Source organism: Somniosus microcephalus, chromosome 5, assembly GCF_052327205.1.
Source record: "Somniosus microcephalus isolate GS21.2 chromosome 5, FLI_Smic_1.0, whole genome shotgun sequence".
Lineage (NCBI taxonomy): Eukaryota > Metazoa > Chordata > Chondrichthyes > Squaliformes > Somniosidae > Somniosus > Somniosus microcephalus.
In genome coordinates this window covers 8491126-8507754 of record NC_140991.1, presented here as the reverse complement: position 1 = coordinate 8507754, position 16629 = coordinate 8491126, and the positions used below count along the sequence as shown (strand labels likewise).

Here is a 16629-nt window from a genome sequence, read left to right as displayed (position 1 = left end):
TCATCTGAAACACCTCGATTAGATCACCCCTTAATCTTCTAAACTCCAGGGAATACAAGCCCAGTCTGTGCAACCTGTCCTCGCAATTTAACCCTTTTAGCCCCGGTATAATTCTGGTGAATCTGCGCTGAACCCTCTCCCAGGGCAATATATCCTACCTGAGGTGCGGGGCCCAGAACTGAACCCAGATGGGGTCTGACCAGAGCTTTATACAACTGAAGCATCGCTTCCTGCCCTTTGTAATCCAGACCCCTCGAGATAAAGGCCAACATTCCAACAGCCATTTGATTATTTTTTTGTACCTGTCCACTAGCTTTCAGTGATTTGCTACTCGGTCTCCCAAATCTCTCGGCTCCTCCACTGTTCCGAACCTCTCACCATTTAGAAAATACTCTGACCTATATTTCTCAGATCCAGAGTGGATGACCTCACATTTTCCACGTTGAACTCCATCTGCCCCAGTTTTGCTCACTCACTGACTCAGTCTCTCTGTCTCTGCCCCTTGGCAACTTCCTGCTCCCATCTACGCACCGCACTGTGACTCCTAACTTAGTGTCGTCGGCAAACTGGGAGACATTTGGTTGATCTGTATTACTGACCTGGGTGTGCAGGGCATAATTTCAAAGTTTTGCAGATGGCACAAAACTGGGAACTGTATTAAACAGTGAAGAGGAGAGTGATAGACTTCAGGAGGACAGAGACAGGCTGGTGGAACGGGCAGACACGGGGCAAGTGCAATTTAATGCAGGGAAGTGCGAAGTGATACATTTTGGAGGGAAGAATGAGGAGAGGCAATATAAACTAAAGGGTACAATTCTAAAGAGGGTGCAGGAACAGAGGCACCTAGGGGTGTATGTGCACACACCTTCGAAGGTAGCAGGACAAGTTGAGAAGGCTGTTAAAAAGGCTTTATAAACAGAGGCACAGAGTACAAAAGCAAGGAAGTTATGCTAAACCTTTAAATCCCCGGGTTAGACCCAGGCTGGAGTACTGTGTTCAGTTGTGGGCACCGCACTTTAGGAAGGATGTCAAGGCCTCGGAGAAACGTAAGAAGTCACACAACACCAGGTTATAGTCCAACAGCTTTATTTGAAATCACAAGCTTTCGGAGCGCTGCTCCTTCATCAGGTGAAGTGAAGAGATGCATATAGACACAGCTTATATAGTCAGAGAATAATGCCAGATGATTACAGGTAATCTTTCTAACTGCCCTTTATCGCACCTCGGCAGAGAGATAATCACAGCAATCAAAGGTGTGAATGGTGTCCAAACAGGTCAGTCAGGAAAACATTACATCAAAGAACAACGAGGTGGGGTCACAAGGGGTCAAATGTTGCAGATGCTGGGGTCTGTATGAAAAACAAAAAACAAAAAACAATTTTTTTGCTGGAAATCACAGCAGGTCCGGCCGCCTCTGTGTAGAGAGAACAAACCAACGACGACTCGAGTCTGGATGACTCTACGTCAGGTGGGGTTACATGTAGCGTGACATGAACCCAAGATCCCGGTTGAGGCCGTCCTCATGAGTGCGGAACTTGGCTATCAGTTTCTGCTTGACGATTTTGTGTTGTCGTGTGTCTCGGAGGCCGCCTTGGAGAATGCTTACCCGAAGATCGGAGGCTGAATGTCCTCCAAGACACACGACAATGCAAAATCGTCGAGCAGAAACTGATAGCCAAGTTCCACACTCATGAGGACGGCCTCAACCGGGATCTTGGGTTCATGTCATGATACATGTAACCCCACCTGACGTAGAGTCATCCAGACTCGAGTCGTCGTTGGTTTGTTCTCTCTACACAGATGCGGCCGGACCTGCTGTGATTTCCAGCAAAAAAATAGTTTTTTGTTTGTTTTTTGTTTTTCATACAGACCCCAGCATCTGCAACATTTGACCCCTTGTGACCCCACCTCGTTGTTCTTTGATGTAATGTTTTCCTGACTGACCTGTTTGGACACCATTCATACCTTTGATTGCTGTGATTATCTCTCTGCCAAGGTGTGATAAAGGGCAGTTAGAAAGATTACCTGTAATCATCTGGCAGTATTCTCTGACTATATAAGCTGTGCCTATATGCATCTCTCCACTTCACCTGACGAAGGAGCAGCGCTCCGAAAGCTTGTGATTTCAAATAAAGCTGTTGGACTATAACCTGGTGTTGTGTGACTTCTCACATTTGTCCACCCCAGTCCAACACCGGCATCTCCACATCAGGCCTCGGAGATGGTGCAGAGGAGATTTACCGGAATGGTTCCAGGGATGAGGGACTTCAGTTACGTCGAGAGACTGGAGAAGCTGGGGTTGTTCTCCTTGGAGCAGAGAAGGTTAAGGGGAGATTTAATAGAGATGTTCAGAATTAGGAGGGGTTTTGATAGAGTAAATAAGGAGAAACTGTTTCCACTGGCAGGAGGGTCGGTAACCAGAGGACACAGATTTAAAATAATTCACAAAAAACCGGTGTGGGAGGGCGGGGGGAAATTAGAAACTTTTTACGCAGCGAGTTGTTGTGATCTGGAATGCGCTGCCTGAAAGGGCGGTGGAAGCAGATTCAACAGTAACTTTTGAAAGGGAATTGGATAAATACTTGAAAAGGAGAAAAATTTGCAGGGCTCTGGGGAAAGAGCAGGGGAGTGGGACTAATTGGAGAGCTCTTTCAAAGAGCAGGCATGATGGGCCGAATGGCCTCCTTCTGTGCTGTATGATTCTATCCCACTCTCTATTCCTGCATCCAAGTCATATGGTGAAATGTTGAGTATAGATCCCTGGGGGGAACATCATTCATCACATCCCACCAATCAGGCTACATACCCTCTACCCCACTCTCCCACCTCCCAACCCATGTCCTGAGGTTACCTCCAATTCCCTATGTTCTCAATTATGCTAATAATTTCTTGTCTGGAATCTTAGCGAATACCTTCTGGAAGTCCATATAGACAACATCCATAGGCACTCCCCTGCCCATCATGCTAGTGACCTCAAAAAAAGGCAACTAGGTTAGTCAAACGTGACCGACCCTCTACAAATCCACGCTGGCTCCCTCTGATCAGCCGATGTTTGTTCAAGTGCCAAGTCACTCTGCCCCTGATGACAGGTTCCAGTAATTTCCTCACGGCAGATGTTAAACTGATGGGTCAGTAATTTCCTGGTTTCTCCCTCCCTCATGTCTTGAAGCGACATTTGCAACGTTCCAACCCGAAAAGCCACAAATCCTGAATCACGAGAGCTTTGGAAAATTATAACTAACGTGTCTTGTATTTTCTTCAACTGTTTCTGGGGTGCAAACCACTTGATCCAAGAGAGCGGTCGAGCTTGAGCCCCATTATTTTCTCCATTAGCATTTAAAAAATTTATATTAAATCCACTAAGTTCCTCCCCTTGACTTACTTTTAGGTTCTCTTGTACCACGTCCTCTACTGTGATCCTCTTCCTCTAGGGTGATCTAATTGAGGTGTTAAAAGGAGTCGATCGGGTCGAGAGAGAGAAACTATTTCCTCTGGTGGGGGGAGTCCAGAACAAGGGGGCGTAATCTTAAAATTAGAGCCAGGTCATTCAGGGGAGATGTCAGGAAGCACTTCTTCACACAAAGGGGAGTGGAAATCTGGAACTCTCTCCCCCAAAAAGCTGTTGATGCCGGGGGGTCAATCGGAGCTCTCAAGACGGAGATCGATAGATTTTTGTTGGGTATTGAGGGATATGGAGCAAAGGCGGGTAGATGGAGTTAAGATACAGATCAGCCATGATCTAACTGAATGGCAGAACAGGTTCGAGGGGCTGAATGGCCTCCTCCTGTTTCTGTGTTTCAGAGTTGGTGCCAGCTATGAGTGCTTTGGTGATTCTGAATCTTGTTTTCCTTGATTTTGACACTTTGGGCAGGATTTTCATTGGGCCGTGGAGGCGGGATTGGAGGCGTGTGGGGGGTTAAAAATCGGGGGGCACGACCCTACCCCGCCCCCAACCCGCCTCCATGCCAGTTTCAAAGGAGGCGGGTACCCGCCCCGCACTGGGACCCGCCTCCCTGAGGCGGGAAGGGGATTAGTGCCAATTAACTGCCCGTTAACAGGTAGTTAACAGGCAGTTTTTAGCCTAATCCCTAATTTCATTCTTGAAGTGTGGGATTCCCGACAGCTCCAAACCACGCCAAGTTAGCGAGGCGGGCCGTCGGGCTGAAGGACTTGGAGGGTTCGAGATGTCCGGTGTTCAGGTGAGTGATGGGTGCATGAGTGCAGAGGTAAGTGTGTTTGGTGTGTGTAAAGTGTTTAAAGAAGTTTTACTTACCTTTTACAGCCTTCCTTCCTTCAGGTCTCAGGAGTCCCTCATCTCACCGGCACAGAAAGCAGAATGGCCGCGATCTGTCAAAATCTGCAGCCTCTGCTTTCTGTTCTGGGGAGATCTCTAAATCATCCTGAGAGGAAGGAATTAACTTGGAGTACAGATTGTCAGTGTTTGACAGCTTCAAACAGCTGTGAAACACTGATATTTCAGCTGTCAAAAGGTCTTGACAGATGAAATTTCAGTCTGTGACATCACCTGTTGCCGGGTGGCCCTTAATTGGCCTGCTGAGCCTGCTGGGCGGGCTCAACAAGGTCAATCAAGTCAAAATCACGTGGATTGGCTACAACTCGATGGAGGCGGGACTACAACCCCGAAAGTTGTAGTCCCGCCTCCTACCCGCCTCCTCAATGAAAATCCAGCCCTTTAAATGTGTGTGTCGAATTTTTTACTCTCTTGAAGGGGCTGCGTCACCATCGCCCGATTCTGGCAGCTGTAAGTCTTCAGTTAAAAACGCGGATAAACACCCGAACTCCTCCCAAAAAATGAACATTGACAGAAGTTCCCGCTGTGTGGGGCCCACCTCGGTGCCCACAGCAGCCCGAGGTGTGACTGTTCCGAGTCACCCACGTTTGTCGGGGTCAGTCTGCGATTAACTGGCTCGCCACAGAGTTGGTCCCCACCCCCACACCAAATCCCCCCCACCGTATGATCTCCCCTCCCACACCCCCCCAACCCCGTGTTGCCCTTTTAAATGCTTCGGTCACGAGCTGACCGACTTGAGTCCGGTGTATCCAATGAGAGATGTCGCTCCCCACCCCCCCGCTGACCATTCGCATCGACGCACTCCTGCGGTGGGGGTGGTGGTAGATATTCGGCAATGGAAGGCGTCACAGGCCAGCCGTGAGAGGCTGCCGGGAGAGTTACCGGGCCCGGTGATGGCCGTGCAGGAAAGGGGGGAGGGTTTCAGGGCGGCGGCTCGGTTCCGGAAGCCTCCAGACGACGGCTGGCCGGCCCCTGCTCCACTTTACAGACTCGCTGAGCAAACTTGAGCGAGCACATGGACTCTCCCGAATCCTTCGCCAGCGGGGAGACCTAGCAACAGGGGAAAGAAAACCATTAGCCGCCATTCAGTCCCTCCTCCGAGCGGGTCTCAGTACCTGCACAGATCGGAGAAAGTTCCGGCACAGATATAAGCCATTCAGCCCATCAAACGCTTGGCAGAAATATTCTCCACAAGACACCCAGTCTAATCCCACTCTCCCCCTCACTCACCACACCCTTTAATATCCCACCCAGTCTAATCCCACTCTCCCCCTCACTCCCTGTACACTTTAATATCCCACCCAGTCTAATCCCACTCTCCCCCTCACACCCCATACCCTTTAATATCTCACCCAGTCTAATCCCACTCTCCCCCTCACTCCCCGCACCCTTTAATATCCCACCCAGTCGAATCCCACTCTCCCCCTCACTCCCTGTACACTTTAATATCCCACCCAGTCTAATCCCACTCTTCCCCTCACTCCCTATACACTTTAATATCCCACCCAGTCTAATCCCACTCTCCCCCTCACTCCCCACACCCTTTAATATCCCACCCAGTCTAATCCCACTCTCCCCCTCACTCCCCATAACCTTTAATATCTCACCCAGTCTAATCCCACTCTCCCCCTCACTCCCCATACCCTTTAATATCCCACCCAGTCTAATCCCACTCTCCCCCTCACTCCCCATACCCTGTAATATCTCACCCAGTCTAATCCCACTCTCCCCCTCACTCCCCATACCTTTTAATATCCCACCCAGTCTAATCCCACTCTCCCCTTCACTCCCCGCACCCTTTAATATCCCACCCAGTCTAACCCCACTCTCCCCCTCACTCCCCATACCCTTTAATATCCCACCCACTCTAATCCCACTCTCCCCCTCACTCCCCGCACCCTTTAATATCCCACCCAGTCTAATCCCACTCTCCCCCTCACTCCCCACACCCTTTAATATCCCACCCAGTCTAATCCCACTCTCCCCCTCACTCCCCACACCCTTTAATATCCCACCCAGTCTAATCCCACTCTCCCACTCACTCCCCGCACCCTTTAATATCCCACCCAGTCTAATCTCACTCTCTCCCTCACTCCCCGCACCCTTTAATATCCCACCCAGTCTAATCCCACTCTCCTGCTCACTCGCCGCACCCTTTAATATCCCACCCAGTCTAATCCCACTCTCCCCCTCACTCACCACACCCTTTAATATCCCACCCAGTCTAATCCCACTCTCCCCCTCACTCCCTGTACACTTTAATATCCCACCCAGTCTAATCCCACTCTCCCCCTCACTCCCCATACCCTTTAATATCCCACCCAGTCTAATCCCACTCTCCCCCTCACTCCCCGCACCCTTTAATATCCCACCCAGTCTAACCCCACTCTCCCCCTCACTCCCCGCAACCTTTAATATCCCACCCAGTCTAATCCCACTCTCCCACTCACTCCCCGCACCCTTTAATATCCCACCCAGTCTAATCCCACTCTCCCCCTCACTCCCCACACCCTTTAATATCCCACCCAGTCTAATCCCACTCTCCCCCTCACTCCCCACACCCTTTAATATCCCACCCAGCCTAATCCCACTCTCCCACTCACTCCCCGCACCCTTTAATATCCCACCCAGTCTAATCTCACTCTCTCCCTCACTCCCCGCACCCTTTAATATCCCACCCAGTCTAATCCCACTCTCCTGCTCACTCCCCGCACCCTTTAATATCCTACTCAGTCGAATCCCATTTCCCCCTCACTCCCCATAACCGGCGTGAAACACACACTCAGTACTTCCAAACTTGTGCACACATAAACCTGTACTCGCATTTCCACACACTCATGGATTGACTCACTCTCCCGTGTACACACACACACACTCACTCACTCTCCTGTGTACACACACTCACTCACTCTCCTGTGTACACACTCACTCACTCACTCTCCTGTGTACACACACACTCACTCACTCACTCTCCTGTGTATACACACACTCACTCAACTCTCCTGTGTACACACTCACTCACTCACTCTCCTGTGTATACACACACTCACTCAACTCTCCTGTATACACACTCACTCACTCACTCTCCTGTGTACACACACACTCACTCACTCACTCTCCTGTGAATACACACACTCACTCAACTCTCCTGTGTACACACTCACTCACTCACTCTCCTGTGTACACACTCACTCACTCACCTGTGTACACACACTCACTCACTCTCCTGTGTACACACACTCACTCACTCTCCTGTGTACACACACTCACTCACTCTCCTGTGTACACACTCACTCACTCTCCTGTGTACACACACTCACTCTCCTGTGTACACACACTCACTCACTCTCCTGTGTGCACACTCACACACTCTCCTGTGTACACACACACTCACTCACTCTCCTGTGTACACACACTCACTCACTCTCCTGTGTACACACACACTCACTCACTCTCCTGTGTACACACACTCACTCACTCTCCTGTGTACACACACCCACTCACTCTCCTGTGTACACACACACTCACTCTCCTGTGTACACACACTCACTCACTCTCCTCTGTACACACACTCACTCACTCTCCTGTGTACACACACTCACTCTCTTGTGTACACACACACTCACTCTCCTGTGTACACACACACTCACTCTCCTGTGTACACACACCCACTCACTCTCCTGTGTACACACTCACTCACACTCCTGTGTACACACTCACTCACTCTCCTGTGTACACACACCCACTCACTCTCCTGTGTACACACTCACTCAGTCTCCTGTTTACACACTCACTCACTCTCCTCTGTACACACACTCACTCACTCTCCTGTGTACACACTCACTCACTCTCCTGTGTACACACTCACTCACTCACTCTCCTGTGTACACACTCACTCACTCACTCTCCTGTGTACACACACTCACTCACTCTCCTGTGTACACACACTCACTCACTCTCCTGTGTACACACACTCACTCACTCTCCTGTGTACACACACACTCACTCTCCTGTGTACACACTCACTCACTCTCCTGTGTACACACACTCATGCATTCTCCTGTGTACACACTCACTCACTCTCCTGTGTACACACTCACTCACTCTCCTGTGTACACACTCACTCACTCTCCTGTGTACACACTCACTCACTCTCCTGTGTACACACACTCACTCACTCTCCTGTGTACACACACTCACTCACCCTCCTGTGTACACACTTACTCACTCTCCTGTGTACACGCACTCACTCACTCTCCTGTGTACACACTCACTCACTCTCCTGTGTACACACACACTCACTCTCCTGTGTACACACACTCACTCACTCTCCTGTGTACACACTCACTCACTCTCCTGTGTACACACTCACTCACTCTCCTGTGTACACACACTCACTCACCCTCCTGTGTACACACTTACTCACTCTCCTGTGTACACTCACTCACTCACTCTCCTGTGTACACACTCACTCACTCTCCTGTGTACACACACACTCACTCTCCTGTGTACACACACTCACTCACTCTCCTGTGTACACACTCACTCACTCTCCTGTGTACACACTCACTCACTCTCCTGTGTACACACTCACTCACTCTCCTGTGTACATACTCACTCACTCTCCTGTGTACACACACTCACTCACTCTCCTGTGTACACACTCACTCACTCTGCTGTGTACACACACACTCACTCACTCACTCTCCTGTGTACACACACTCACTCACTCTCCTGTGTACACACACTCACTCACTCTCCTGTGTACACACTCACTCACTCTCCTGTGTACACACTCACTCACTCTCCTGTGTACACACTCACTCACTCTCCTGTGTACACACTCACTCACTCTCCTGTGTACACACACACTCACTCACTCTCCTGTGTACACACACACTCACTCTCCTGTGCACACACTCACTCACTCTCCTGTGTACACACACTCACTCACTCTCCTGTGTACACACTCACTCACGCTCCTGTGTACACACACACTCACTCTCCTGTGTACACACACACTCACTCTCCTGTGTACACTCACTCACTCACTCTCCTGTGTACACACTCAGTCACTCTCCTGTGTACACACACTCACTCACTCTCCTGTGTAAACACTCACTCACTCTCCTGTGTACACACTCACTCACTCTCCTGTGTACACACTCACTCACTCTCCTGTGTACACACACACTCACTCTCCTGTGTACACACACACTCACTCTCCTGTGTACACACTCACTCACTCTCCTCTGTACACACTCACTCACTCTCCTGTGTGCACTCACACACTCACTCTCCTGTGTACACACACTCACTCACTCTCCTTTGTACACACTCACTCACTCTCCTGTGTACACACACACACTCACTCTCCTGTGTACACACTCACTCACTCTCCTCTGTACACACACTCACTCACTCTCCTGTGTACACACTCACTCACTCTCCTGTGTACACACTCACTCACTCACTCTCCTGTGTATACACACACTCACTCACTCTCCTGTGTACACACTCACTCACTCTCCTGTGTACACACACTCACTCACTCTCCTGTGTACACACTCACTCACTCTCCTGTGTACACACTCACTCACTCTCCTGTGTACACACTCACTCACTCTCCTGTGTACACACACACACTCACTCTCCTGTGTACACACTCACTCACTCTCCTGTGTACACACACTCACTCACTCACCTGTGTACACACACACTCACTCACTCTCCTGTGTACACACTCACTCACTCTCCTGTGTACACACTCACTCACTCACTCTCCTGTGTACACACACACTCAGTCACTCTCCTGTGTACACACTCACTCACTCTCCTGTGTACACACTCACTCACTCTCCTGTTTACACACACTCACTCACTCTCCTGTGTACACACACACTCACTCTCCTGTGTACACACTCACTCACTCTCCTGTGTACACACACTCACTCACTCTCCTGTGTACACACTCACTCACTCTCCTGTGTACACACTCACTCACTCTCCTGTGTACACACTCACTCACTCTCCTGTGTACACACACTCACTCACTCTCCTCTGTACACACTCACTCACTCTCCTGTGTACACACTCACTCACTCTCCTGTGTACACACTCACTCACTCTCCTGTGTACACACACTCACTTACTCTCCTGTGTACACACACTCACTCACTCTCCTGTGTACACACACTCACTCACTCTCCTGTGTACACACACTCACTCACTCTCCTGTGTACACACTCATTCACTCTCCTGTGTACACACTCACTCACTCTCCTGTGTACACACACTCACTCACGCTCCTGTGTACACACACACTCACTCTCCTGTGTACACACACTCACTCACTCTCCTGTGTACACACACACTCACTCTCCTGTGTACACACACTCACTCACTCTCCTGTGTACACACTCACTCACTCTCCTGTGTAGACACACTCACTCTCCTGTGTACACACACACTCACTCTCCTGTGTACACACTCACTCACGCTCCTGTGTACACACTCACTCACTCTCCTGTGTACACACACTCACTCTCCTGTGTACACACACTCACTCACTCTCCTGTGTACACACACACTCACTCTCCTGTGTACACACACTCACTCACTCTCCTGTGTACACACTCACTCACTCTCCTGTGTACACACACTCACTCTCCTGTGTACACACACACTCACTCTCCTGTGTACACACACACTCACTCAACTCTCCTGTGTACACACACTCACTCACTCTCCTGTGTACACACTCACTCACTCTCCTGTGTACACACACACTCACTCTCCTGTGTACACACTCACTCACTCTCCTGTGTACACACACTCACTCACTCTCCTGTGTACACACTCACTCACTCTCCTGTGTACACACTCACTCACTCTCCTGTGTACACACTCACTCACTCTCCTGTGTACACACTCACTCACTCTCCTGTGTACACACACTCACTCACTCTCCTGTGTACACACACTCACTCACTCTCCTGTGTACAGACTCACTCACTCTCCTGTGTACACACACTCACTCTCCTGTGTACACACACTCACTCACTCTCCTGTGTACAGACTCACTCACTCTCCTGTGTACACACTCACTCACTCTCCTGTGTACACACACACTCACTCACTCTCCTGTGTACACACACTCACTCACTCTCCTGTTTACAGACTCACTCACTCTCCTGTGTACACACACTCACTCACTCTCCTGTGTACACACTCACTCACTCTCCTGTGTACAGACTCACTCACTCTCCTGTGTACACACACACTCACTCACTCTCCTGTGTACAGACTCACTCACTCTCCTGTGTACACACACACTAACTCACCCACACTCTCACCATTACCTGCACCACCATGACAGTCTTGTTGCCCTTGCGCAGCGAGTCCTGTAGCAGGTAGGTAAGTTTGGAGTTTCGGAACGGGACGTGGTTCTGCTTCGCCCGCAGAGCCTGTATGACATCCCCGAGCGCCAGCAGCGACCTGTTGATATTCTGAGCCTCCTTCAACCGATCGCCCTCTGCACCGGACTTCCAGACTCGCTCGCAGCCTGCCAGGTCAACCAGGTTCAGCTTCCCTGTGATAAAGCAGGTCATTACTGGGGTTCACACACCGCGATCAGCACCATTCCCCCCTGGGGATTACTGGGGTTCACACACCGCGATCAGCACCATTCCCCCCTGGGGATTACTGGGGTTCACACAGTGCGATCAGCACCATTCCCCCTGGGGATTACTGGGGTTCACACAGTGCGATCAGCACCATTCCCCCCTGGGGATTACTGGGGTTCACACACCGCGATCAGCACCATTCCCCCCTGGGGATTACTGGGGTTCACACACCGCGATCAGCACCACTCCCCCTGGGGATTACTGGGGTTCACACAGTGCGATCAGCACCATTCCCCCCTGGGGATTACTGGGGTTCACACAGTGCGATCAGCACCATTCCCCCCTGGGGATTACTGGGGTTCACACACCGCGATCAGCACCATTCCCCCCTGGGGATTACTGGGGTTCACACAGTGCGATCAGCACCATTCCCCCCTGGGGATTACTGGGGTTCACACAGTGCGATCAGCACCATTCCCCCCTGGGGATTACTGGGGTTCACACAGAGCGATCAGCACCATTCCCCCCTGGGGATTACTGGGGTTCACACAGTGATCAGCACCATTCCCCCCTGGGGATTACTGGGGTTCACACAGTGCGATCAGCACCATTCCCCCCTGGGGATTACTGGGGTTCACACAGTGCGATCAGCACCATTCCCCCCTGGGGATTACTGGGGTTCACACACTGCGATCAGCACCATTCCCCCCTGGGGATTACTGGGGTTCACACAGTGCGATCAGCACCATTCCCCCCTGGGGATTACTGGGGTTCACACACTGCGATCAGCACCATTCCCTCCTGGGGATTACTGGGGTTCACACAGTGCGATCAGCACCATTCCCCCCTGGGGATTACTGGGGTTCACACAGTGCGATCAGCACCATTCCCCCCTGGGGATTACTGGGGTTCACACAGTGCGATCAGCACCATTCCCCCCTGGGGATTACTGGGGTTCACACAGAGCGATCAGCACCATTCCCCCCTGGGGATTACTGGGGTTCACACACCGCGATCAGCACCATTCCCCCCTGGGGATTACTGGGGTTCACACACCGCGATCAGCACCATTCCCCCCTGGGGATTACTGGGGTTCACACAGTGCGATCAGCAACATTCCCCCCTGGGGATTACTGGGGTTCACACAGTGCGATCAGCACCATTCCCCCCTGGGGATTACTGGGGTTCACACACCGCGATCAGCACCATTCCCCCCTGGGGATTACTGGGGTTCACACAGTGCGATCAGCACCATTCCCCCCTGGGGATTACTGGGGTTCACACAGTGCGATCAGCACCATTCCCCCCTGGGGATTACTGGGGTTCACACAGTGCGATCAGCACCATTCCCCCTGGGGATTACTGGGGTTCACACACCGCGATCAGCACCATTCCCCCCTGGGGATTACTGGGGTTCACACAGTGCGATCAGCACCATTCCCCCCTGGGGATTACTGGGGTTCACACACTGTGATCAGCACCATTCCCCCTGGGGATTACTGGGGTTCACACAGTGCGATCAGCACCATTCCCCCTGGGGATTACTGGGGTTCACACAGTGCGATCAGCACCATTCCCCCTGGGGATTACTGGGGTTCACACAGTGCGATCAGCATCATTCCCCCCTGGGGATTACTGGGGTTCACACAGTGCGATCAGCATCATTCCCCCCTGGGGATTACTGGGGTTCACACAGTGCGATCAGCACCATTCCCCCCTGGGGATTACTGGGGTTCACACAGAGCGATCAGCACCATTCCCCCCTGGGGATTACTGGGGTTCACACACCGCGATCAGCACCATTCCCCCCTGGGGATTACTGGGGTTCACACAGTGCGATCAGCATCATTCCCCCCTGGGGATTACTGGGGTTCACACAGTGCGATCAGCACCATTCCCCCCTGGGGATTACTGGGGTTCACACAGTTTGATCAGCACCATTCCCCCCTGGGGATTACTGGGGTGCACACACCGCGATCAGCACCATTCCCCCTGGGGATTACTGGGGTTCACACAGTGTGATCAGCACCATTCCCCCTGGGGATTACTGGGGTTCACACAGTGTGATCAGCACCATTCCACCCTGGGGATTACTGGGGTTCACACAGTGCGATCAGCACCATTCCCCCTGGGGATTACTGGGGTGCACACAGTGCGATCAGCACCATTCCCCCCTGGGGATTACTGGGGTGCACACACCGCGATCAGCACCATTCCCCCCTGGGGATTACTGGGGTTCACACACTGCGATCAGCACCATTCCCCCCTGGGGATTACTGGGGTTCACACACCGCGATCAGCACCATTCCCCCCTGGGGATTACTGGGGTTCACACAGTGCGATCAGCACCATTCCCCCCTGGGGATTACTGGGGTTCACACAGTGCGATCAGCACCATTCCCCCCTGGGGATTACTGGGGTTCACACACCGCGATCAGCACCATTCCCCCTGGGGATTACTGGGGTTCACACAGTGTGATCAGCACCATTCCCCCTGGGGATTACTGGGGTGCACACACCGCGATCAGCACCATTCCCCCCTGGGGATTACTGGGGTTCACACAGTGCGATCAGCACCATTCCCCCTGGGGATTACTGGGGTGCACACACCGCGATCAGCACCATTCCCCCCTGGGGATTACTGGGGTTCACACAGTGCGATCAGCACCATTCCCCCTGGGGATTACTGGGGTGCACACACCGCGATCAGCACCATTCCCCCCTGGGGATTACTGGGGTTCACACAGTGCGATCAGCACCATTCCCCCCTGGGGATTACTGAGGTTCACACAGTGCGATCAGCACCATTCCCCCTGGGGATTACTGGGGTGCACACACCGCGATCAGCACCATTCCCCCCTGGGGATTACTGGGGTTCACACAGTGCGATCAGCACCATTCCCCCCTGGGGATTACTGGGGTTCACACAGTGCGATCAGCACCATGCCCCCCTGGGGATTACTGGGGTTCACACAGTGTGATCAGCACCATTCCCCCCTGGGGATTACTGGGGTTCACACACCGCGATCAGCACCATTCCCCCCTGGGGATTACTGGGGTTCACACAGTGCGATCAGCACCATTCCCCCCTGGGGATTACTGGGGTTCACACACCGCGATCAGCACCATTCCCCCCTGGGGATTACTGGGGTTCACACAGTGCGATCAGCACCATTCCCCCCTGGGGATTACTGGGGTTCACACACCGCGATCAGCACCATTCCCCCCTGGGGATTACTGGGGTTCACACACCGCGATCAGCACCATTCCCCCCTGGGGATTACTGAGGTTCACACAGTGCGATCAGCACCATTCCCCCCTGGGGATTACTGGGGTTCACACAGTGCGATCAGCACCATTCCCCCCTGGGGATTACTGAGGTACACACAGTGCGATCAGCACCATTCCCCCCTGGGGATTACTGGGGTTCACACACCGCGATCAGCACCATTCCCCCCTGGGGATTACTGGGGTTCGCACACCGCGATCAGCACCATTCCCCCCTGGGGATTACTGGGGTTCACACAGTGCGATCAGCACCATTCCCCCCTGGGGATTACTGGGGTTCACACAGTGCGATCAGCACCATTCCCCCCTGGGGATTACTGGGGTTCACACAGTGTGATCAGCACCATTCCCCCCTGGGGATTACTGGGGTTCACACACCGCGATCAGCACCATTCCCCCCTGGGGATTACTGGGGTTCACACACCGCGATCAGCACCATTCCCCCTGGGGATTACTGGGGTTCACACAGTGCGATCAGCATCATTCCCCCCTGGGGATTACTGGGGTTCACACAGTGCGATCAGCACCATTCCCCCCTGGGGATTACTGGGGTTCACACAGTGCGATCAGCACCATTCCCCCCTGGGGATTACTGGGGTTCACACAGTGCGATCAGCACCATTCCCCCCTGGGGATTACTGGGGTTCACACAGTGCGATCAGCACCATTCCCCCTGGGGATTACTGGGGTTCACACAGTGTGATCAGCACCATTCCCCCCTGGGGATTACTGGGGTTCACACAGTGCGATCAGCACCATTCCCCCCTGGGGATTACTGGGGTTCATACAGTGCGATCAGCACCATTCCCCCCTGGGGATTACTGGGGTTCACACAGTGCGATCAGCACCATTCCCCCCTGGGGATTACTGGGGTTCACACAGTGCGATCAGCACCATTCCCCCCTGGGGATTACTGGGGTTCACACAGTGTGATCAGCACCATTCCCCCTGGGGATTACTGGGGTTCACACAGTGCGATCAGCACCATTCCCCCCTGGGGATTACTGGGGTTCACACAGAGCGATCAGCACCATTCCCCCCTGGGGATTACTGGGGTTCACACAGTGTGATCAGCACCATTCCCCCCTGGGGATTACTGGGGTTCACACAGAGCGATCAGCACCATTCCCCCTGGGGATTACTGGGGTTCACACAGTGCGATCAGCACCATTCCCCCCTGGGGATTACTGGGGTTCACACAGTGCGATCAGCACCATTCCCCCCTGGGGATTACTGGGGTTCACACAGTGCGATCAGCATCATTCCCCCCTGGGGATTACTGGGGTTCACACAGTGCGATCAGCACCATTCCCCCCTGGGGATTACTGGGGTTCACACAGTGCGATCAGCACCATTCCCCCCTGGGGATTACTGGGGTTCACACACTGCGATCAGCACCATTCC

General features: G+C 52.6%; 1 protein-coding gene across 1 annotated transcript in view; it reads right to left on the bottom strand.

Annotated features, from left to right (window-relative positions):
- Window positions 1-5008: 5008 nt before the first annotated feature.
- LOC147116855 (kinesin-like protein KIFC3) overlaps window positions 5009-16629 on the bottom strand; it is a 77388-nt gene continuing 65767 nt past the window's right edge. Inside the window, exons 10-11 of the mRNA XM_085987178.1 lie at window positions 11674-11903; window positions 5009-5362 (exon numbers count right to left, since the gene is read on the bottom strand). Coding sequence (XP_085843304.1) covers window positions 5234-5362; window positions 11674-11903 — 359 coding nt within the window. The 3' untranslated portion in view covers window positions 5009-5233. The remainder of the gene's footprint in view (window positions 5363-11673; window positions 11904-16629) is intronic.